The sequence below is a fragment of the Artemia sp. Qi Xiang Cuo genome, chromosome 21, assembly GCF_049724085.1.
Source record: "Artemia sp. Qi Xiang Cuo chromosome 21, ASM4972408v1, whole genome shotgun sequence".
Taxonomy (NCBI): Eukaryota; Metazoa; Arthropoda; class Branchiopoda; order Anostraca; family Artemiidae; genus Artemia; species Artemia sp. Qi Xiang Cuo.
In genome coordinates this window covers 30,109,707-30,135,586 of record NC_142814.1, presented here as the reverse complement: position 1 = coordinate 30,135,586, position 25,880 = coordinate 30,109,707, and the positions used below count along the sequence as shown (strand labels likewise).

Below are 25,880 nucleotides of genomic sequence, written 5' to 3'. Positions count from 1 at the left end.
CAGGCGCCTGGTGCTGCGGTGAGTTGTTAGTAGTAGTAGTAGCAGTAAAAAAAGGAAATGAGCTTCTATACTCCAAAAAGTCCCCAAGTAAGTTTTAATCCACTGTTCATTGTTGCAGAGACGTGCTTACTTCAGAGGATGTAGGGGAGTATTTAAAATGAGAAGAGACGTATTCAGTAATGAAACACTTCACTCATTCTTAAAAAAAGAAAAAGAAAAAAAAACCTAAGTCCTATTGGAAGTCAAAACCCCTTACTTCCTTTACGACAAAATCATGGAGATATGAGACAAACCCTTTGATTTTGGATAGAGCATCTAGGTTATAACAAAACCATATAATTCTAGATTTATTTGTTAAAAAGATTGGCGTCTTACAAAAGCTAATAGGCTAAAAAACGCGTCACTGAGTAAAAGTAAAAAGAAATTCACGACATTGTATTACCGTCGACTTATTTATTCGACGGGTAGGGTAGCATTGACTCTTCATCAGATTCTTCAGTTCTTGGAATCGTCAGCTGTCGTACCTTCACTATCAATATGAAAACTTGCTTCCAAGCTGGTGGTCAGATCTAAGGCGTTTGATGTACGATTTCTTGAGCCTAAAATATTTCCTTATTTAATATTACTTAATTATTTATTTATATCCATCAAAATCGAGCAGTATAAAAGACAAGTGTACAAAGCTGCACAAACACCCTAGCAAATGAAACAAAGCAACGATTTATGGGATTTTTTTATTTTAAACTCCCGACCCCTTCTATCTCATTTAACAGTATTAGGGACAAGTCACCTAATCTGTGTCTATTCTCCAAATATATTCGGTTTAAAGACTTAACAGGGTCGAAGAGAGAATTTGTTTCCTCATTTTGGCAACGATAAATGATCTTCGAAGTCTTGCATCATTTTCAAATTAGATAATGTTTTTAAAAGCAACTATTAACCCAAAAGAAGGTCTTCCAAATGAAAGTAAATGCCCATCCCGAACAATAGAACTCGTTCAGTCAAAACAGATACAGGAAAGATTTGTTTCTAATCAGTAGCAATTTTTACAATAGTCCAGTTCGTTGAAATTTCTTATAAATGTTTCTGTCTATTTTTTTTGGATTCTTACGGTTTTTTTTCGCATATAATTCATTTGATCTGTGTTTGTTCATTTTTTTGCTACTGTTGACATTTTTGCGGTGCTAAAATAAATTTTATCCTACTATGTTCATGCCCCTGAATTTTCTTCTCATACAAGAAGCCTCAGGCAGAAGGAATGAAGTAAAACGCAGAAAAAAAAGGAAAAGTATTTTTGACGGGCATCTACTATCAAACTCTTGCACAACTTGTATTTTAAAGTGCACAAGCAAAGCACCTGCTGCACTCGTTAAAACACAAACCTTCAAAGTAGACAAAGAATTAAGAACTATAAAGGAAACATTCTATGTTTAGTAAGAAGAAGTAAAAAGAATCACCTTCTGTGTTTATAAAAGTAGCCAGGTATGAATTTCAGAAATAAACAATAAACACATTCTATGTGTTTCTAAGAAGAAATGCATTCTATGTTTAGTAAGAAGAAGTAAGAAGAAACACGTTCTATGTTTATAAGAATAGCAAAATGTGAATTTCGGGAATAAACATGTTCTATGTGTTTCTAAGAAGAAATACATTCTATATTTAGTAAGAAGAAGTAAGAAGAAACATGTTCTAAGTTTATAACAGTAGTCAGGTGTGAATTTTGGGAAAAAACACATTCTATATGCTTCTAAGAAGAAATACATTTTATGCTTAGTATGCAGAAGCAAGAAGAAACACGTTCTATCTTGATGAAAGTAGTCAGGTGTGAATTTTGGGCATTGGAAAATGAGGTCACGTCTACGTCTTCTAGCAAATAAAGGGAGCTAAGTAGATCTAAGTTTAGATACACAGCCTAATCCAAGGATGCATTTTACGGAATACAAAAAAAAATCCCCCTGTTTTAGCTGAAATTTGCATTTTTTTAAATATTTTGTTTAACTGTCCTAAAATTTTCCTTAGATTTTATTTGTTTATTTACATATTACAAAAGTATTACAAACGTATTCCGAGTATTCTAATTTTATATGTTTTATTATTCATGTATTTCAATTTATTTATCAAATTCAGTTTCTGTTTATCACGGATGTCAAAAATAATACTACGAAAGCCAATCTTATTTTCAACTTAGCCTGTAGGTCAATGTTTAATCAAATTCTTATCTTAAATACAAAAAGATTATAATTAAATTTTAAGCAAACTAAAGAATATTTTGATTCAAACTTCATTAAAATTCAGCTAAGATTTGACTTACCACGAGGTTCTAGCAGTGAATCATCGGAAAAAGTCCGAGGGCCTTTAGTTGCCCTAAACGGTGTTGAAGTTGCTAGAGCTGTTATACTTGAGCTTTCGGAAACCGAATGATGACCACTAGATGAGTCGGCATCCTCTTCGTCATCTTCTTTATAATACTTCGATAAAGTTCCATCAACTGCAATAAATACAATTTACAATTAAATATTGATTCGGAAAATCAAATGAAAATATTTTTAATGGAGCCTTCCAATTGATGCAAAATTTACATTACCTTTCTCAACTGCAGACTTTTTCTTTACATACCTTTTCTATAAGACTGCGGTCAACTTGAGCGTTGACTTCGTAAAGAGTGATAGATCCCCCATGTATTATTATTATATTTTCTAGGGTTCATCATATGGAATAGGTAGTCGAAGAAAGCTGAAGAAGGGCTCTGGCAATTGCAAAGTCTAAGTTCTATCATCCTCTTAAAGAGCCAAAACCGATTGAAGGGCAGTATGACGCTCTTCCAATGCCAAACATACTCTGGACAGCCCCACAAGGGATCAGATCAAAATTTCGAGATAATCAGTCTAATTAGAAAAGTTTGAAGATTCAAATCCTGCCAATAGGAATGGCATAATAAGCGCAACTCATGGGGTAACGGCCCAAAACTATATAAATATACGGAATAAAATAAAAGGCTCTACATTTTGACAAAAAGTTGGAGGAGCTATACCGGGTTTCGGTTAAAGGTGGGTAGACTCCGCCTCTGACCCCATTCAGCAACGCAATGCTCTGCTTCCCACTCATTTTGGTTAGTGTCGCAATATGGCAATCATGAATCAAAACAAACTAAGCGCAAATTTTCCGCCAAAGTTGGTTTTGAAGGGTGTCTGAAGGAGGCGGTTAAAAATCTAAGGTTAACAGATCAATACAGAAGTTCAACATAAAAACAGATTAAGTACATAACACAGAAATAGTGTTTGATTTTCATTACAGTAGATACGTAGTCTTTGGTTCAGTTCTTCGGAAAGCCCGAAAACGAACACAGCCACCTTAACATACAATGCAATTTTCTAACCAATTATTTGTTTTCTGTCATGTTTTTTTACTGGTTGTTTTTATTTTAATTTATACATTAATGATTTTAACATTTAATTCGAAATACCTAAAATAGCCAGGTTTCAGGAAAACCTTAAGTACCCTCCAACCCATTTAAAGACTAGAGGGTCATTTGTACTATACTGAAAACTCAACAGATTGTTTCAAAGTTTGCCAATTTGGCTTAGAGGTTTTATTTAGTTAGCGACTTAGCACGTTGCCTCTGATAGCAAAACTAAACTGATTACACATCGTTTTGAATAAAAGTCAAGTGAGACTAGAGCCTATAGTAGGAGGCGGTAATTTTTAAGGCGAAAAGAAAAGATAGTGACGAAAAAGTGCCTTTTTAACATTGAAAAATGAAACTGATTATCGTAAATATATTTCTCTTAAGAACTTGTTGTTTTTCATGGAAATTTGATTACTACTTTGATATTGAAATGTTTTGGAAAACAGTACTGTTCAAGACGTATATTGTTTTTCAATAAAGCACAAATGACACTCTATCCTTGAGGGAGGGTGGGTTTGCATACCAACTCTAACATTGATGAGAATGGGCAAACTTTTTGGTTATTTTTAATTTTTGACAAGAAGATAATAACAAATGACTGGTTATTACTAATGGTAATTAGCTTCTGAAGCACACCCGCAATCTTTGGGCACTGATGCGACAAGGGCAAGTCTATGAATCTTGAAATTCCATTCCATGTTGTCCAAATACTTACTTCGAATAAATTAAATTACTACTACTACTAGCGACTCGCTGCACCAAGTCATCATAGCTGCGCACGTTTCTCCTCCATCCTAATCTATTTAAAGCTTGACTCTTTACCCCCTCCGCGAACTTAAAAAATCCATTTCTTCCTACTTCACTCACGGTCAGACACGTGGCAATCAAACAAGTACCGAAACACTAAAATGAAGACCCGGGCCATGGTTTCCCCTAATATGTACTGAAAAATAAAAATACCTACGTTCCGTAATCATGTCAAAGAAATTGTAATCAGATGGATTTACATCCAAGCGCAGCCAATCGTGATTGACAACCTGCTCCATCGAGCATCGCTCTTTCGGGTTTTTCTCTAACATTCCTAAAAGCAAATCATTTAACAAGTCGGAGACATCAAAGGGCGGGTCGTAATCTGCTCGAATCGTCTCTTCTACATTTTTGAAAGGATTCTCTTCATAAATCAAAATATAAAGAGTGACTCCAAGGGACCAAATTTCCAATTCAGGTCCTCGATATCTGTAAAATTACAAATTATAAACAACACATTTGAGAAATATTTTGATACTAGAAAAGCCTAATGACTTAATTCCAAATATACAATTAGCTTTCTTCCATCAGATCCAATTTTGTGTACATTTTACGAAGTATTTTCTCTACCAAATTCATGGCTTAAAAAAAAAAACAGAAACGGGAACTTTCATTTCAGTTCAACTATTTACGATATACGGTGAAGCTATGATTGCATTAATACGAAGTTTCCGATTATTAGTGAACCCTACAGAATAAAATTGTTTAAAATGAAATAAAATTTGATTTAGAAGAGAGACAGAGAGAGAGAGAGAGAGAGAGAGAGAGAGAGAGAGAGAGAGAGAGAGAGAGAGAGAGAGAGAGAGAGAGAGAGAGAGAGAGAGAGAGAGAGAGAGAGAGAGAGAGAGAGAGAGAGAGAGAGAGAGAGAGAGAGAGAGAGAGAGAGAGAGAGAGAGAGAGAGAGAGAGAGAGAGAGAGAGAGAGAGAGAGAGAGAGAGAGAGAGAGAGAGAGAGAGAGAGAGAGAGAGAGAGAGAGAGAGAGAGAGAGAGAGAGAGAGAGAGAGAGAGAGAGAGAGAGAGAGAGAGAGAGAGAGAGAGAGAGAGAGAGAGATAGAGAGAGAGAGAGAGAGAGAGACAGAGAGAAACAGACAGAGATGCCCTCCAATTTTAGCATAACGATAAATTCCCATTCCTCTGCACTTTCAAGCGTTTTTCTTTATTCTATTACTCATTTTCCCCGTGGTCTCTGGATATTTTTCGGGAGGATTTTTACCCCCCCCCCCCCCATGAGGGAAGGCACACCCTTAAACAAGATTCGTTAATAAACTTACGGATTTCCCTCAAGTACTTCCGGACTACAGTACTCAATAGTTCCACAGAAGACATTGAACAATTTCCCTTCCATTTTTGCAGCCGAGCCAAAATCGATTAATTTCACGTGGAAATTCTCATCTATTATTATGTTTTCATCTTTTATGTCACGATGAATTATGGAGTGATTGTGGATATATTCAACAGCGGAAACAATCTAGAAATAAAAAGGGAAATTTCATCTAGTGAATAGTACATAATAGATCAACAATAATTTGATATCCCTTACACTAGTAATCCTATAGAGTTCAAAAGAAAGAGAATTAAAACAGAATACGCCTATGCGATTCAACGCTGAAAAAAATTTGACGAAGAAATTAATAATAACAAAAAACGACAGAAAGACCAGCATAAATACAGAACAAACGCGCCACAGTGGTAAACCACCCGAGGCCGGTAAACTCATGAACATTATACCGTTTAAACCTATTGCTTTGGCAATAGCTTGGCATAATTTTGGCTTTAAAACCAAATTTTGGCTTTAAAACCAAAATTTTAAGTCAACTTTATGGTCTCACTAGCAACAGAGCTTGTCGAACGACAGACATAAAAAGAAGAAGAAGAAAACCCGTAGTGTATACTCTTGTGAGGATGGGCGATAGACCCAAAGTCTGGCAGGCTTAGCTTCTAGTAATTAATGAACGGAAGAAAATAACTAGAACCGTAAATCATTACCCCCTTAATCACCCTTCTCGACTCCACCCCCCCCCCCCCCACAAACACAAAAAAAAGAAGCAAAACACAACTCAAAGTTTCAAGTCGAAAGTTTCATCCGTGAGACAAAACAGGGTACTCAGCAAAACAACCGCATAAAATTCGTCGCAGTTTTCATGAAACCTATTCACTGTACATTGGGAAATTCTCGCTTGGCTTCAGGTACCCATAGCAAAGCATCACACGATTGTTTTTTGAACTGAAGATTAGGCTAGTGATTTGCTGAAAATTACCGACACAGGCAATTATACTAAGTTAATTTGGGGGTTCCAGCATTGCCCTTATCCCCTTGTGGTAATCCACATTTAGCAGAATTACTCTAGGGATATCATCTTTGTCCGTCTGAAGCACATGCCCAAGTCACGTAAGGCAAACTATACGATTTCCGTACTAGTTCATAAAGATTAGTGTTTGTATCTAATCACCAAGCTTTATGCCTAAACTTATCCCTACAAAACACTTCTTGAAGATATCTAAAACTTATCCTTAATTCTTTTGGTGACCCCACTTCTGCACCCTACTCAGCATGCAATACCCTTATATACGAAAAAAAACCCACAAAAAAACTTGTTAGATTTTTCGTTGAGATGAAAAAGTAGAAAACCGAGTTACATATGACAGCTGAACTTTTTTTTTATTTTTTTTTTTTTGGGACGATGTATCTCCTAGGATTAAAGGACTTCAGGCTTTTGACATTATTTAAGTCCTAAAGGAGAGCAATATACGGTTTATAAGGCGGGAGCAGTTCCTTCTGTGACCAAGCAATAACTAATTCTTTTCAATGTTACAGTACCTATCTTCTTCTTCTTCTAAACATTTGACCCAAGAACGAATTTCTTGTGGCATTGCGAGTAACTTTAAGCTATTTTCAACTTATATGATGCGGTAAGGTTGAGGCTCTTCAGTATGTCAAAAATAGGTTGGGGGGATTTTTTTTTCTTTTTTTTAAGTCTTGGGAAGAGATAATGGATGCTGTCTTTTTTGCGATATTTCTAGAAATTGCATCTATTACGTAGAAGAATCTTTTGCTAATCTTTGGACCAATTCTTGTTAATTCATGTCAAAGATTTTAAGACGCATCTTTAAATTTTCGCTTATTATGTACTGGATATCGTTCTTTACTAGGTTACAGCTATCGCTGCAACCATGATGCTTCTAGGGGGATAGAATGATGTTTAACATTTAACATTCTATCACACACGTTTAACATTCTATCGCTGCCCTACACTATATTGCGTCGGGCAGTCTTTTAGCTAGATGCACTAGAACATTTTGGTTGAGTCCAGACTATTCTCATCCCAATTTTTACAGTAAGAAAGAATTATAGTTAATCTAGACACGGGTGAAATAGTCTTTCAGCCTGCAAAACTGCGTAATATTCATAATGCAAGGATGGAATATTAGAAACAAGAATCAAACGTGCCATGAAAAGGCGCATTTGGCATTGCAACAACCAGTTCGAATGTTCTTAGATGGGCTGGAACAGCCCCCCCCCCTCCGTCTTCATCCAGTTTTGTTATTTTTATATTATTCTTCAAGAAAGAAAGGGTTTTCATAAGAATAAACATCATTAAAAACAGTCTGTTACACCCACTTTTACTAAAAAAGACCGCAGTAAAGCTTTTGACATGCCAAGTAACCTCTTTTACAGACAAGTGGACTGTTTTTTTTCAGTTTGTCTGAACTTCTTTTAGATCTGTTAAATTTCTCCTACCATGATTAACAAAAAGAGCAACGTATCTCCCATTTGCTAATTTTATTACTTTTATACTCCAGGCGTCATCTTAAACAATTTTTTTCCATCGTGAATCTACGGTTAAACAAATTCCCAAAAAACCTCCGGATTTCAGATGCCAGGCGAGGTGGAAAAACGCCTGGTTCTGCTGCATGAACAAGAGAAGAAGAGAACATCAGGCCTCATCATATTTAACAGGGGATCGTAAAAAGTTACGAGCGAACTCATTCCTCCGCAATTTCTTAGACATAGGGCCCTTTTCTAAGTAAAAATGAAAACCGAACAACCCTTTGAATGTCATTTGGACCCTCAGGTGCCTCAAAAGAAAACTATGGCATCGCATGAAAATTTATTCAGAATGGTCAAAAATTGCAAAATGTATTTTCAAAAGCAACATAATATGGATAGGGAAAGGGCACAAAATAATGCAAGCAGCCGATTTTAAAACAAAGGCTGCGTAGATCAATCCTAGCAGAAAACCAACATGGCATATCTAGTTGGAATAATGATGGAACGAACATTTTGGTCGACATAATTGCAGGGCTCTGGGACCCAAGCCACCTTAATCCTCCCCCTAGTTTTATAATTTCCTGAGTCGTGTACTCCGACTAGAAGGGCTCCTGTATTGATTCCTGTGTACAAAAGGATTTAACAGGGAATTATCAGCCCCTCCGCTTCCCCCAAGGGTCTTAAGAGGGTGGCCCCACCATACTTTTTGTGGTAATTTTTGTTCGTTTCGGATTTCATTTCTTCATTCAGTTAATTTTTGTTCATTTTAAGTTTTAATATCGGTCCTTACATCGTGTTCAAAAACTTTCTTTTTCTTATAGATTTTATCTAATCAACACCAGCTCTTAGGAGTACAGCAATTTATCTTTAGAGACACAGACTTATAAAGACGGCTCTGCACCTTACTTATTTACACGACGCTGTCATCCCCAAATTTGAACACGTTAGACGCCTGATATTATTAACTATTCAAAGCCCTGAAGACAGAAACACTTGTATATCTGACATCTAACTAAACTAGGCTAGCAGGAAGTAGTTAGAGAAAATAGAAATATGTAACAACAAAAAAAAAGAACAGAAAAAACTTAGGCAACAAAATAAAAAATTAACAAAAGAGCATGTGCTTCGAACATCATAATATAAAATCATACAGATAGAAAAAAAACAGAGACCAATTTCTGTAAAAGTTTGCAATCAGGCTAGCGTATCAGTATATGCCCCTGTAGAACGGACTGACGGAGATACTAGTGACTCAGATGAATTTTACTTACCGTTACAGGAGCAAATAGACAGGCTCTCCGGTAGAATAATGATGTTTTTACTAGGACATTTTAACGCCCAGGTCGGTAGAAATAGGGATAGATGGTATCCTACCCTAGGTAAATTTGGTATAGGAAAAGAAAACAGTAATGGATACAGAAATTTGCAATTTTGTAGGTATAACAATCTAGTTATAACCAATATGGTGTTTGGTCATAAAATGGCCCATAAGTTAACATGGTATTCACGTGAAGGTAAGACGGCAACATTTATTGATTATGTTATAGTAAACCAAATACTGGCAGAATCAATACAAGATACTAGGGTATATAGGAGTGCTGTTATTGAGGTTAAAAGTAAAGATCACCATCTAGTAGTATCTAGGGTTAATTTAAAGCTGAAATTTCGGAAGAGTAAACTACCTTCCAGGAAGTTATGATGTTGATAAACTCCAGGATGAGAATTTGAGAGAAAATTTCCAGGAACAGTTGAATACTAAAGTTGAGAGTTTAGAATTTGACAATGTGGAAGATGGTTGGAATAATTTTAGAAAAATAATTTATAAAGTTGCTGAAGGTGTCTTAGAGAAGAAAGTTAGGACTGAAGCTAATAATATTAGTGAAAAAGCTTTATGTTTAATAGAGAGGAGAAGGGGCTTGTACAAGAATTATCTGAGTGATAGATCATACGAAAACAAAAGGAATGTAAAGAAAGTAAAGAAAGCTTTAAAATATGAACTAAGGAGGTGTAAAGTGGATAAAATTGCCGAGGGTCTTGAAGATGCAGCTAGACGACATAATAATAAAATATTTTACTGGTATGTTAATAAATTGAGAGGAAGTAGTCAATCCGGACTTAAAGAGAGATGGGCAGAACATTTTGAGAATTTGCTAAACCAAGATAGAGTTGCAGGAAAAGATATAGAGGAAAATGAAAAAGTTTGTGATACCTTGGATGTGAAGGAAGATTTGTTTTGTGAGGAAGAATTAGCGACAGTACTAAAAGGATTAACAAACAATAAGGCTCCAGGTGCTGATAGTGTAGTAAATAATTTCTTAAGTATGGTGGCTCTGAGGTTAGAAATAAGTTAGTGAAGATTATGAATATGATTTTTGAAAAAGGGGAAGCACTTATCAATTTTAGGAAAACCTTAATTAAGCCACTTTATAAGAAAGGTGATAAGAGTGAGTGTGGTAATTATCGAGGCATTAGTCTGGTCTTAGTCTGGTAGCAAATTACTTAGTAATATGACTTTTTAGACTGAAAGATGCTGTAGACAAAGTTTTAAGAGAAGAACAGTGCGGTTTTAGAAAAGGTAGAGGATGTGTCAACCAAATTTTCACTCGTTAGGTTAATAATTGAAAAGTGCCTGAGTTTTCAAACACCTTTTGTCCTCAGTTTTATAGATTATGAGCAAGCGGTCGCTTCTGTTAATAGAAAAGCTTTAGCAAAGGTCTTATCCATGTATGGTATACCAAACAAATATATTAAAGTGATTAGAGCTATGTACGAGAATAAAACTGCTGCGGTTAAGGTAGGAAATGAGGTTAGCAGCTGGTTTTGTATTAAATAAGGAGTTAAGCAGGGTTGTGTTCTATCCCTCTTTATATTGATGATGTTGATGGACTTTGTCTTGAGGAGCACAGGAAAGGCAATGGGAGACCACGGAATCAAATGGGGAGGAAAAAATCTCCTGGACTTAGATTATACTGATGATTTATGCTGATGATTAAGTATCCTAGATGAAAGTGTGAGCAAAACCTTTTAGAGGTTTTGCGATTTCAGGATACTAGAATAGGTTCGAAAATTAATATTAAGAAGACTAAGTCACTAAGGCTAGGAATAAGTGAAGATGAAAAGGTGAAGTTGGGTAACGAAAAGATTGATCAGGTGGGCAGCTTCACTTACTTTGGTAGCAGTAGCGTATCCAGGGGGGGGCCGGTGGGGCCCGGCCCCTCCCCCAAATTTCTTTTCTTTTTTTTTTTTAAGTGCCAATATAGTAAGTTCCAAAATATTCACGGTTCTAAGTTATTTGCAACACCCGTTCCTTTTTCATTTCTTGTTAAATGGCTATCCATTTCTCCGGCAAGCTTATATGATTATTTTATCATCAAACGTGCAATCGCCTCCTGTAATCAAACAAGATGTCAAGAAATTTTTTTCACTATTTAACCCCCGCAGCTATAAGCACTAGCTTCTCTGCGATGAAGGAAGTGCGATAAGGAATCAGACTAAGAGGCGATAGTTCATTCAAACGGTGCTACAATCCCAGTGTAAGCAAAGCATTGAAACAGAAAGGTCACTTTAGAGGAAAGAAATAAAATGACGCGACACTAGCCCAGCATTTAGCATTTCTTAAAGCTTGCAAAAACCAGCAATGACGGTAAGGAGTTTACTAATATTCTGACAATAGTTTGTATTTAGTGGGTTTTGAAGCACGCATGTGTCACTTCTAATTAAATGCAATTCCCAATTTAGATTGAAGACGACCAAATCTAAATTTGGAAATCTTCTCGTAAGATTTTTTCTTAGCTATGATCAATTTAAGGGAACAGTAAAAATGATCATTATTTGGGTGGGATCAAACTTTTTTGAAAATTAATCTTTTTCTAGAGCCCACAATAGGATTATTACTAGTTCATTCATTTTATATTCTATTTCTTGTGTAACTATGAGCAAGGTTAATGTTGAAATACCTTCATATTCCCGTATTTCCAGAAACAAAAAGTAGAATCCCGCAAAAACGGCAATTTTACCGTGTGAATTGATAATTTAGAGCCGTTCCAGAATTTTTAGCCGTGTCTCTAAAATTCAATACTTTTGAGGGGGGGGGTGAGCAAACTTTGACCTACCAAACAAGTCATGTACGCAAATAATTTAATTAACAAAAGTTAAATGTTTTCAGTTTTTACGAGTTTTACGAGGAAAACGAGTTTTTGCGACCATTAGTAAAATTGGGAGAAAAAATGTTCCGATTATGATTCAATTGCCAAAATTGATGTTTGTCCAGGAACAGCGAGATAAGTAATAAAATGAGTAATTTAACTATTCAAGGGCAATCTTTGAAGCCTTGGAACAGTCGGGTAGAGAGCATTTTCTTGGTACTTTACTGTTAAGGTCACACTACATGATGCTCCAACCAAGGGGCTAATAACTAACCATCGCAGATGTCCCTCCCTTCGTGCCTCCGGCTATGCCTCCGTGCCTCCAGCACACCTGAAACAGCGTGTTATTGGAAGCGAAGGAACACAGTTTTATCTTTGACTTATGGAAAGCGTACGCCACGTTTTTTTACGAAGGCAAGGTTTCTCCTCTTGAGAGGTTATCTTTAGTTGGTCGTATTGTTTACTGCGTTCGACATTGGAGATCCTGGGTCCTAAAAAGTGGACATTATGGTTTGAACGAGAATTTTATTACCACAAACCTTTACCATTGCCTAGAGATAAATATGCATTCCCTAGTGCTTCTCATTCGTCGAAAAAAACAGCTTGGGCTCGAACGTCTTTTCAAACTCTCCGACATGATATCGGCTTGTATGCCGGAAAACCAGATCAACTCAAAAACCTTTCAGACGAAGAAAAATACAATCTTTTAACAAGTCACTTCAAGCCGAACCAGAATTTTCCATTTCATTCGAAAGCATTTATCGAAAAGGGAAAAACAAAAGTTCGATCCTTTCAGTACTCTTGGTTACAAACTTTCCCAGAATGGTTGGTCTTCAGTCCATCGTGCATGGGTGTCTTTTGTCCAAAATGCGTTTTATTCACTTGTCAAGCTGTTGGGAAGGGTAGCCATCAGGTTCAAGGCTCTCTAGTCTCGAAACCATACACAGGACTCAAGCATTTCCTTTCAGACATGCGGGCGCATCAGAACTCTCGTTACCATCTTGATTCAATGATTAGCGCCAAAAGGTTTGTCTCCGTTTATGAAAAACAAACTAGGAGCAATGTGTCTGCTATATCGAGTGCAGAGGCTGAAATAAAAAAGAAAAATCCCAAAATTCTAACACCAATTCTGCGCACGGTCCTTTTTTGCGGAAGGCATGAGTTACCTCTGCGAGGACACGGAGAGGAGAGTAAACTATGCGACGGAACTAACGTAAATGAAGGCATTTTTCGTGGTGTTATGCGTTTAATGGTAGAGAGTGGAGAGAAATGTCTAAAAGAACACTTCAAAAATGGCGCAAAAAATGCGCAGTATATATCTCCAATCATTCAAAACGACCTGATTGATTGTGCCGCGTCCATTATCGTGCCAAGCATTGTGAGTGATGTGAATAGTTCAGTAGCATTTTCAATCCTTGCCGACGAGACTACAGACATTTCCAATAAGGAACAGTTACTTCTTGTAGTCATATACTACAATGAAACTCGTGCTTTACTCGAAGAGCGGTTTCTCGGGTTTTCTGTTTGCAGAAATCTCACCGACTCTGCAGTAGCAGAACAAATCATCGGCCACTGCATTGCGATTGGCTTGAAAATGGAAAACGTTGTGGGGGTTGGTTTTGATGGGGCCAGCAACATGTCAGGCTGCTATTCTGGTGCACAGGCAGAAATTAGGGAAAAAAATCCGCATGTGATCTACACCCACTGTGCATCGCACAGCTTAAATTTGGCTTTATGTAAAACTAGTAGGGTAGGACTTGTTAGGTCAACCTTTGCTACTATACAGCGGATTATATCATTTTTATTATCTTCACCAAAAGAACGAATATGTTTGTAGAAGCGGTCGCTGTTGTTTTTACAGTTATTCCCGTGAGAAAGCGTGTGAAGTTGTGCGAAAAGAGATGGGTGGAGCGTCACCAATGCATTTTATTTTTTATGTCTTTGTATTGTGCGATTATTTCCGTATTTGAGGAAATAGATGGTAGCATACGGTGCGATACAGAAGTTATTTCAAAAGCGAATGCATTGATTTCAGCAGCAACCGAATTTAGTTTTATGTTCACGTTGGCTATGCTAGAGTTTATTAGTGCCATAATGCTCTCTGTCTCTAAGGCACTGCAAGCTGAAGACTTAGACTTAGTTGGGTGCTGTCAGCATATTAAGATATGTATTGACACTTTACTGCAGGCAAAACAAAATGATTTTGAAACAATTTTTCAGAAAGCCTATGAGCCTGCACAAGAGGTAAATGTGGCTCTGGCTGCTCTAATGTCTATCCGCTCAACGTCCATCAACGATAATGAGTCCATCAAGGTTTTTATCGCAAGTCATTGTTCGAGCCTTACTTTGATTCACTTATTGAAGAACTTGATCAAAGATTTTTGCGCCATCAGGAGGCATCTTTCAAAATGGGAAGGCTTTTGCCAGCTAACAACGAGTCATTAAATATTAATGAATTTATGAACGCTGTTGCTGTTTACGAGGGATTTCACGGGGGTAGACGTGCGCTCGAATATGAGTTAGTCCTTTAGAAACAGAAGTGGCTCGGAAAGTCTGAGAAACCATCAACTGTTGCTTCGACTCTTGCGTTATGCGATGCAAGATTTTTCCCATGCATTCGAAGGCTTTTGACGATTTTTCAGACACTACCAGTGACTACCGCTTCTGCTGAGAGGAGCTTTAGCTGTCTTAAGCGATTAAAAACCTATCTGCGGAGCTCCACGGGCAAGGAGCGTCTGAACGGACTATATCACATGACCCTGAACCACGATATCCAGGTCGATGCTGACCAAGTTTTTGATCGGTTTGCAGCCAAAAAAGACCGGCGGCTATTACTGTGAGAGGTTAGGTCGTCTTTCGTTGCTCGTTTCTCTAAGTCCAGTTGATTCTGTTTTTTAAATTTTAATTGCGCTTTATCCTCTGTAAACAATGTTAATATCAATACATTTCTTGCTTTCATGGCTGTTATAATAGGTAGACTTAGGCCCCACCCCTCCGAAACCAAATTCTGGGCAATTGTCTTTCATATAATATTATTTTTTATTTATTTGGTTCTCTAAAACAAGGGTCCCATAGGTAAATATAAGGAATACTACATTTCTTTATTTTATATTTTCTAAATTCTGCCGCTTCGTGGCAGTTCCAAAACAACTACTCGCCCAAAATAGAAACTCTCACTGCTTCTAACTTTTTTTTTAATTCTGACTTTGTTGGCAAAATATTGTCATCCATTCTCAAACAAAAAAAGTCTACAACTAGAAATACTCATGAAAAGTGTGTACTTTTAATTTCTTTACCTAGCTACCCGACCCCCTGCCCCCGCCTGAAATCTTGCACTCTGCTAGATAATTTTCTTGCTCACATGACTGTTATAAAAAGGTAGACTGACGCCCCCCCCCCCGAAACAAAATCCTGGATACGCCACTGTTTGGTAGTATTATTAGTAAAGACGGTGGGAGCAGTGAAGATGTTAAAAGTAGAATAGCCAAGGCTCAAGATGTTTTTTTAACAGTTAAAAAAAAGTTTTGAAGAATAGGAAGATAAGTCTGCAAACCAAGATTAGAATATTGGAAGCTACAGTGATGACAGTGGTCAAATATGGCTCTAAAGCATGGGCACTCCGAAAATCGGATGAAGATTTGCTAGATGTTTTCCAGAGAGATTGCCTCCGGATTGTTCTGGGTACTCGGCTGACTGACCGTATTTCAAACAGTAGGCTGTACGAAAAATGTGGTTCAATCCAACTTTCTAGGGCTATAATGAAAGAAAGATTGAGATGGCTAGGGCACCTTGTGCGGATGAAGGATGACAGATTGCCAAAGATTGTCCTTTTCGGCCATACCGTCTATGGCTAAACGGAAAGCAGGTCGTTCTTATCTGGGGTGGGAAGACGTCATAAAGAAAGATTAACAGGAAATGGGAACTTCCTGGGAGGGTGTAAAAGGGGAGGCTTTGAAGCGATTGGGATGGAGGAGGAGCGTGCGTAGCTGTGTTGGCCTCAGGCGATTTGGTGCTGCGGTGAGTTGTTATAGTAGTAGTAGTAGTAGTAGTAGTATGCTGTTAAGTCTTTAAATATGAAATCACAGTCGCAATTTCAAGAGCTAGGCTTCCTGCTCCTTCAGCTTTTGCATGCTCAAGGAAAGAATGCTAATATTATTTTTTCGATTGTTTTTTTGTAAACTTATTGAATTACGAGTACGATTTCAGAATTTAAAAATTAGTCGACTTCGGGTTAACGGTAAAATTCTGGCCTCTTTTTTCGTCTTTCTCTACGATTAAAAAAGATACAGTATAACAAATAACACAATAGTTAAATTTTGGGGTCAATAAAAGAAAGCAAATGAAATTTCAACATAATCTTAGCGTTTACTTAAGCGGTGAGACTTACACTAATTCTAAACGAAACTCACCATAAGCAGGAAAAGTAAGAAAACACAGCGCATACAAAGTGACAATTTTTTGGGGGAAGTAAATCTTGTTGCAAAAGGTTTGACATCAACTCTTGCGGCGGAAACATCGATGAAAATTAGGGGATTCCATCAAGGAATAGTATAAGAATTAGCCAAGATGGACATTGACATCCAACAGCAATAGGGAGAATTGAGGAGCTCGAACAAGAAGCGAAAGAAGCTAATGAAAATGAACTGGTGAAAATTAAAATCGAAACACGAAAAGAACAAAAAAGATATAACGACAGAGAATAAGGCTTTTGACACTGAAAATAAAGTTACCTGTCTAAAGATATAGCTTGCAAGCGGTTCATCTAAATGTGGATGGTTTTCAATAAAAGCAAATAAGTCCATGCCACTTCCATGCTTCTCCATTACCATCTGGATAAATTTTTCATTTTCATACACGTCTAAAACTTGTACCTAAAACATTTAGGAATAGATTGACCAATTAATTTTCTAACACTTTTCGTGAACAAATTAATGAAGCAACAGGTAAACACAGGAGAGAAATTTCTAATATTACTGGTACCGCTTTATTAGTTGAGTCTATTTCTCAGCTTAAACGAATTTTTATTTCTATGGACAATTTTTGGATACCCTGTAAATTGAAACTTATTTTTGATTTAAGGCAAAACGATCTTCTTATAAAAAAAATATCTACCGTAGATGTAACTTAATGTTAGATACATTAATAATTTAATTTATACAAAAATCGCAAAAAGGCCATACCAAAAGAAAACTGAACAGCTAACTCACAGCTAACTCCGAAAATTGTCCTTAGACTTTTGCATTTTTCACTTGTCCATTGTTACCTTTTATATTGCTGTTCGGTATGGTCTTCAACTTTTCAATCCCATCTGAAACGACTTAGAGCTTTGCAGAATTCTGCCATTAGGATTTTAGCAAATTATGGACCGAGGGATTCAGTGAGAAATGTGTATTTGAAACAGAATATTCTTCCTCTAGCAGGTATATTCCTTTTCTATCTATCTATGCTAATGTGTGATATTATTAATAATTTTACCTCAGAGTGTTTTAATGGCATGTTTATAACTGGTGTGGATCTTCACAATTATGATACAAGAAATACAGATGCTTTTCGGCGGCCGCAGTGTGAAACAACCCGGTCACAGTTCTCTGCTCGGCATGTTTTGCCGAGCTCCTGGAGTCATTTACCAATTGGGGGTGTGCGTGAGCATGACCGAAGTATTTTCCGGGTAAAATTGAGGGATTTTTGTAATAATATTTATCAGTTTGTTTGATTTTTTTTTAATTTTTTGTTTTATTTTTGATTTTTTTTAGTAGTGCCATAATGGAATTTTTAGTTGCGTTGTTTTGTTTTCCCGTCGGTGGGGGATAATGTTTTGCTTTTGTTTATTTATATTGAATTATGTGTTGGAAGTCGGAGTTGGCCTAACGAACCGAAAGGTTCCTTGGCGTTTGTTTTTTTTAATTTATGTCTAAATAAAATTATGCTCCTGAAAAAAAAGGGAGGGGGGCGGATAGAAAAGTGGAAAGAATGATTCAGAACACCCAACACCAAACCAATTCAACCAATTTGAGCACGACTTAGAATATTACGTCCAAAAATATTCGATGTATTCCATAATAACCCCCAGGAGTCTACTCAGTTGTCTAATGGCTTTAAAGTATCGTTCTAGATATACCAATAAAATAATTCTCATCACACCTTACACATCTGAAGACGTCTGACTAATTTAAAGCTTTGCACTTAAAGCAGCTCATTTAAAGCTCAAGAACTTGTTCAGGTTAAATTTTATTAGAAAATCAGAGGAAAAAGACCAGTTCAGTATGAATTAAAACAAAGTTTTTTTTTGAAATATCGCTTCCATTCAAGGGTAGGTTGTTACTTCTGCTGGAGTTTACACAAAGAATTTATCATTACCAAAGGGCACGAGAAACTGATAAGCGTGGAAATTTAAGCTAGTCTTTGGCAAACATACAACCAGCGTTATCTAGAGTTACCCAACAAAATTACAAATTAGAAATAATATCGACGAGATGGATTTTGTCCTTTTTTTAATTTGACTGGCAATAATTGAGTTACTTTTATCATAAGGATACAACAGGTGAATTTCGTATTTATAAAAACTAAATAATGTTCTAAATTCTAACCAAGCCATATCTAGACCCCAGCGCCGCGTCGATAAGGGAAGGCCGGCAGCGGGAAGAGATAAAAACAAGAGAACTTATGCCGGCTAATTTCAGACGATTTCAAGAGACTATTAGCTTTATGTCATGGGATAAGGTTTTAGAAGAAAAGGAAGATGCTTCAGTCACTTTTGATAAGTTTTTAAACATCTTTTTGCCAGTTAATGATTTGCCAGCTTACACGTTAAAATTTTATCTTCCCGGTGCAAGTCTTACAACATTTGCAGACGACACGGTAATAACAATCACAGAGGCAAACCTTCACGATCTCATAGTTCGAAAAAATGATGTCCCACTGTACCCCAATACATTTACTAGTCTTAATCTTCTAGGTGTTAATGTGAGCAAAACTAATTACACGATTTTTAGCCGTAATAGTGTGTTGATATATTCTTCGAAAAATGTTTCATTTGGTTGTAGTATTATTAAGTAAGTTTTTGAAAGGAAATAATTGGGAATTGTTAATGATTGTAATTTAAATTGGAAAAAGCAGTGATATTCTATCATCAAAGGCAGCAAGAGATCTATGCTTGTTTCGACGTCTTTGTAATTTTCTCCCAGACGGTGTAGTAATGATTTTTAATGGTATGATATACATCCTTATATTGTACATGGGTTTGCCCATTGAGCAAGTAATTTTTATTTTAATTATAGAAGAATCCAAATAATTCAAAACAAAGCAATTCATCAATTGGGAAATTGTGCTTATATTAATGATACACTCACTTGTGATAGTCAATTTAAAATTCTGAAAATAGGTCAATTACAGAATCACCAGTTACTAACATTGGTATAATAATGTTTGGATGATGTTACACCACCATATTTTGTGGATACTTTTTTCTTCTAATTATTTCTATCATTTGTATAATGCTAGGAATGTCGATAAGCTAGTAAACGAAACGAGAAATACAGTGATGTCAGTCAGTTTGTTACGTCACATGGGTGTACCCCTCGGGAATAGCCTTCCAAACAACATTAAGGGCTCTGAATCGGTTTCGTCATTTCAATCCCAGAGCAAAGGGTTTCTTCTCAGTTAAGATGCAGGGTGAGATCTGGTTCCTTGTGAGTATTATGCATGTGACTGCTTTTTTGTGTGTCTCTTGATTATGTGACCTAATTGGTTAATTGATTCACTATGCACAGGTCTTTCGACCTTCTAGTAGTGGCTATGTTTATTTCATTGTTGTATTATTTTTCTGAATTGTTGTAAATGATGGTATTAATCAATCAAATTTAAATAAAAAGTACAACACTGAAATCTCCATTTCCGAAAACGCTTAATTGGAAATTTCAGTTCCCTACCTCGAACAACTAATGATAGTTTTGCATGGGTAGAGCTGAGATGGCACTAGCGTGTCTGCTTTACGATTTCTTCCCTAGGGGTAATGGTATTGAAACACCGGACGCAGAAGTTTCAGGAGATGGCTCATTTGAACAGAAATGAAAATATCTATTTCCCTTTTCAAGTAGTAAAATGGATCACGTTCCAGCAATTTACCGTTTTGCCATCTTATAATAAAAAAAAAAGAAATTGCTTAGAAACAAAAGAATACGTCAACTTGCAAAGAATTTTAGACTGGATCAAAATAAACTTAAACCTTAATTAGATTCTGATTTTCAAGAAATCAAAATTAAACTTGTTTTAAACAATTTTTTTATGATGCTGGAAACGTTGCACTGTCATAGTACTCGCAGTTTCCTCTCCCAGTGGGTTTATTACTTTTTGCACATAAACAACAATTGCTAAATAACAGCATGAATAAATTAAATTGCCTAAAATGACATAATTCAAAATGAAGAGATCAAGATTTAAGCAGTACAAAATAATATTTGTGTCAAAATAGGAGCTCCAAGCGTCCAAGGTGCTTCGCTACAATATTGAGTTACAAATTACTTAAATCCCGACAGTACTCCGTTCCGTCTGGTGCTAAACGGAGGAGTTGGGCGAGGTTCTGATAATTAAAGCAGTCAAGGCATCTCTTGCGAGGTTGGTCTCGAGGGCATGTGGCATGTACCTGTCCTTCAAGGGGGATTTTTGCTAGTTTACTGGATGATATTCGTTGGATATGACCAAGCCAGAGGAGTCGCTGGTTTCTAATCCGTTGCATGAAAGTGCGTGAACAACGAAGGAGTTCACGGAGGTCTTCATTAGATATTCAGCCAATATAGGTGATCACTGCAATACGACAGAGGCATTTTGTTTCAAATAGCTGAATGGCTCATTTTTGACTGACCAAGTTTCGCTTGAATAAATAGCACTATAGATTATGAGAGTTAAAAAGTAGGACCTTCAATGACTTTGACGATGTTTTGCATTTCCAGATTGACGATAGGCTCATAAACCTGCCGCTTGCCAGACCAAGTCTTCACCTAATCGATTTCGAGCAATGGTTATCCGAAGTTAAGAGATTACCAAGGTAGACAAAAGATTCCACATTTTCTTTTTGCTTCCCTTTTACAGTTAGCTGCACGGCTCATGATGCAGAATCTCTAGACACATAGGATGTTCGTTTTACAGTATTAATGACAATTCAAAAGTTTTTGGTTGATGACATTAGCTCGATTTCTGCTTGGAGATTTTCAGACCTGTATTTTCACGATGTCGTCTGCATTAGCTAGTTTGTCGATAAGCCTCCCTCCAATGAATGCACCTTTTAAAATTTTAGCGAGTAATAAAGCTGCCTTGAGGAAAATATTAAGCAAATGGTGGAATAGGAGGAAGTCCTGGAGAACATCTGCTGACATTAGGAACTAGTCCCGCAGACCTTCGGGCATCTAAATCTGGCTAACAAAATTTGAATACAATACATGTCTTTAATCAGAGCTACTTTTGTTTTCGGTAACTCAATAAAGTAATTGTATTTACGACATATTAAATCAACGGCCTATTTGAAGTCAATAAAAAGTAAAATTTATCTGTCAGTTCCCGAACAGAGCAGATTTGTTCTATAGCAAACGGGCCTCATCGGACCTTCTAAGGTGAGGTCTGATAGGGATCTGTCAAGGACAATATTATCATAATAACATCACTAAACTTGGTAATACGTTTCTAAACACATCTAACACGGAGCAAAGGTGACGAGATCCTCCTAAAAAAAATGTAGAATTAGAGAGGAAATCTTTCTTCAGTAACGATAGTACCTTAGCAATAATTTTTGCAGATGATACGGCAGTGACAGTAAAAGCTAAACCCCCATCTTTGTTGGTTGAGAAAATGGTGACAGCAATTAAATCTTTGAATAAATGGTTTGCATGTAACTAACTAGCTCCGAACTTTTCTAAAACTGAATTCATGATTTTTGAGCGGTCACAGCAGGCAGTAAATAAAATTGTCATAGAAGAGTTAATTGTAACCAAAGTGGGATAAAAAGAGTAAATTCATTTCGTTACCTTGGGATTATTCTCGATGAGTTTTTATCTTTCTGTAAGCATTCTGATTATTTGAGATTGAAACTTACCCATAACTTAGGCTGTCTTCATAGATTGAAACATGTGTTTCCTTTTTCCCTCCTTAAAATTTTATACCATTCTCTAATTGAATCATATCTTAATTATTGCCCTTTAATCTATCTCAACACATTCATAGTCCATCTGCAACCTCTTCAGATAATTCAAAATAAGGCAATCAGATTTCTGGGTTCTTTTGTTCATCGCCCAGTGAGACTTCAAAATCTCTCGGAAACCCAAACTTTATATGTTTTTCTCAAAATACTTAATCTCAAACAACTGAAAGACCTGCATAGAGCAATGTGGTGTTATGATATCCAATCTTCAACAAATTATTTCCATGATTTAGGTATAATTGAGGCTCCCACTTCTCCTGCCCACCAAGTCCGTTCCAAGAAGTATCGCCTTCCCCCAATTAAATCAGAAAGAGCTAGATTCTCAATTAGATACTAGATTCCTTATATTGTAAATAAACTTAATTTAGTAGAAATGTTCCCAAGTTACAAGAGCCGATTTTCTTTGAAAAAGCATATTTCAAAAATAGTTCTTTGTCAGGATGTTTGGGATTGACGAATAATAGATATTTGTATGAAATTTATTGTGGTGTTCTGGCGCTGGGGTGGCCTCCTTTTTTTATCTCTTACCTTGTATGTTTTTTTATTAATATCCTTTATTTGGTCTTTCGGCATTTTCTTGTCTCTGTTTATGAATGACACATCGAGCCCTGCTCCCCGTCGACCAGTTTAGAATATTATTTATCATGTATTTTCTCAATAAAAGATCTTGTCTTGTCTTGAAACGATCGGTATAAGTATCGGATTATCCGATCTTCTCTCATTATATATTCATCTTCTCTTCATTATATATTATGTTGTCCTTTTCATTTTTATTTTATATCAGGAAATAGCCTGTAGTAAAAGGAAAAATCACAAAGCATGAACTTACAATATTCTTATGACTGAACGTCCTTAAAAGTCGAACTTCCAATGGAACTTTTTTTCCACTGTCATCATTCACCCAGCTATTTTTGTGAACCTTGGATTTCCGTATGAACTTTGTTATAACCTGAAAAAAAATATATGCCTTAATTGGAAGCATAGGGAAAATTCCCCTGTACTGATGCAAGTACAAATTTTTGGACCCTTCCCTGGCAGAGAAAAATGGCAGGGATAACTGTAAAAAATAAGCCGTGATCTAAAAGTGGATGGAGTTAGAGAATATTTTTTAAAGAACAACTTTAAGGGAAAAGCTTCCGCGATAAACTCCCTCGAGCGAAATCCAAAGGACAAAACACTAGCCAAGCTTTTCAGATCACTCCTTGGCACCTAAAAATACAAAGAATGAGCGGAATAAATGAAAGCTGATACAGAAATGGAAGGAATTCAAGATTAGTTTTTAAATCAAAACTTTAAGGAAAAGCTTCTGCTAACTAATTTTTTCTATTCTGTTAAGAAAAAATCGTTTTAGAATCCTGCAGTGTGTGTGTGTGTGTGTGTGTGTGTGTGTGTGTGTGTGTGTGTGTGTGTGTGTGTGTGTGTGTGTGTGTGTGTGTGTGTGTGTGTGTGTGTGTGTGTGTGTGTGTGTGTGTGTGTGTGTGTGTGTGTGTGTGTGTGTGTGTGTGTGTGTGTGTGTGTGTGTGTGTGTGTGTGTGTGTGTGTGTGTGTGTGTGTGTGTGTGTGTGTGTGTGTGTGTGTGTGTGTGTGTGTGTGTGTGTGTGTGTGTGTGTGTGTGTGTGTGTGTGTGTGTGTGTGTGTGTGTGTGTGTGTGTGTGTGTGTGTGTGTGTGTGTGTGTGTGTGTGTGTGTGTGTGTGTGTGTGTGTGTGTGTGTGTGTGTGTGTGTGTGTGTGTGTGTGTGTGTGTGTGTGTGTGTGTGTGTGTGTGTGTGTGTGTGTGTGTGTGTGTGTGTGTGTGTGTGTGTGTGTGTGTGTGTGTGTGTGTGTGTGTGTGTGTGTGTGTGTGTGTGTGTGTGTGTGTGTGTGTGTGTGTGTGTGTGTGTGTGTGTGTGTGTGTGTGTGTGTGTGTGTGTGTGTGTGTGTGTGTGTGTGTGTGTGTGTGTGTGTGTGTGTGTGTGTGTGTGTGTGTGTGTGTGTGTGTGTGTGTGTGTGTGTGTGTGTGTGTGTGTGTGTGTGTGTGTGTGTGTGTGTGTGTGTGTGTGTGTGTGTGTGTGTGTGTGTGTGTGTGTGTGTGTGTGTGTGTGTGTGTGTGTGTGTGTGTGTGTGTGTGTGTGTGTGTGTGTGTGTGTGTGTGTGTGTGTGTGTGTGTGTGTGTGTGTGTGTGTGTGTGTGTGTGTGTGTGTGTGTGTGTGTGTGTGTGTGTGTGTGTGTGTGTGTGTGTGTGTGTGTGTGTGTGTGTGTGTGTGTGTGTGTGTGTGTGTGTGTGTGTGTGTGTGTGTGTGTGTGTGTGTGTGTGTGTGTGTGTGTGTGTGTGTGTGTGTGTGTGTGTGTGTGTGTGTGTGTGTGTGTGTGTGTGTGTGTGTGTGTGTGTGTGTGTGTGTGTGTGTGTGTGTGTGTGTGTGTGTGTGTGTGTGTGTGTGTGTGTGTGTGTGTGTGTGTGTGTGTGTGTGTGTGTGTGTGTGTGTGTGTGTGTGTGTGTGTGTGTGTGTGTGTGTGTGTGTGTGTGTGTGTGTGTGTGTGTGTGTGTGTGTTTGTGTGTAAAAGGAATACATATGTTTTACAAAAAGTAATAACAAGAAAATAAAATCACCGCTTACTTTCATCGAGGATAATTATACATCCCCCCCCCCCAAAAAAAAAGCAACTTTCGTCCGGCTTGTAAAAATAAGTAACAAAAATGTGTATAAACAAATTTTTGATGCGTTTTGTAAATTTTTTTTTTAACCCCCCTCTCCCTCCCTCTTGAACAAGGATTTAGTGAACAAAAAGACTTATAAAAAGAATTTAGTGAACAAAAGGTGAATTTAGCACTTCTAAAATACATGTTTACATTTTCATCATCTTGTTTTTACTTCCCCTTTTCACCTCTTGGGGCGTATCTCCTGTTAATGGAAAATATATATGAAAATCCTTAAAAGGGAATTATTGTGCTCGTAAGGCCCGTCTAATAAGTCTTTACCTACTGGTCGTATTTGCATTCAAAAATTTACTTCCTTAGAAGATGAGGGAGAACAGTAATGACCGGGGATGACAAATGTTTCAGCACTTCTAGTCTAGCACAAAGACTACTTGACATGCAGCAAATAAATTCATGCTATTCAGCTGCATGTTCGGCGGTACGATGGCCAAAGAGAGCATTGCTTACGAAAAAATACTCAAAAACAAGCGTAAGACTTAGTTCCAGAGGAAGACGAAACATTTACACATTCCTCCCTCATAGCTGACCGGTTGTCTCTAACGTAGGTGGCTAGTTCCCTTCCCCCAATATAGGAAACATTCTAAACTATGCCCAAGGATACATATTCTATTGTTATAGATTTTATTTCAGTTTTAAACTCTTGAAAAAATGTCCTTACAAAAAACTTCAAAGCCCTATTTTCACTTCTTATCTAAATTTTGAAAGTGCAGGTACATTGAAAGTGCTATGACACAGGTACAACTATCTTTATTACTGCTGCTACAAATTCCGCGCAACTCGAGGTCGACAAACTAGGGAATACTTCTCATCCATCCCGTATTTTTTAAAAATTTTGCTTTGGTTACCTTCCAAGAAATCCCAAAAGTGGC

At 37.0% G+C, this 25,880-nt stretch overlaps 1 protein-coding gene across 2 annotated transcripts in view; it reads right to left on the bottom strand.

The window, feature by feature from the left end:
- Nucleotides 1–334: 334 nt before the first annotated feature.
- LOC148939435 (PAS domain-containing serine/threonine-protein kinase-like) overlaps nt 335–25,880 on the bottom strand; it is a 124,662-nt gene continuing 99,116 nt past the window's right edge. For both annotated transcript variants that reach the window (XM_089106556.1, XM_089106557.1), the window contains 6 exons: nt 23,146–23,265; nt 16,858–16,998; nt 5,485–5,681; nt 4,371–4,642; nt 2,312–2,488; nt 335–599 (listed from right to left, as the gene is read on the bottom strand). In XM_089106556.1, coding sequence (XP_088962682.1) covers nt 496–599; nt 2,312–2,488; nt 4,371–4,642; nt 5,485–5,681; nt 16,858–16,998; nt 23,146–23,265 — 1,011 coding nt within the window. In that variant the 3' untranslated portion in view covers nt 335–495. The remainder of the gene's footprint in view (nt 600–2,311; nt 2,489–4,370; nt 4,643–5,484; nt 5,682–16,857; nt 16,999–23,145; nt 23,266–25,880) is intronic.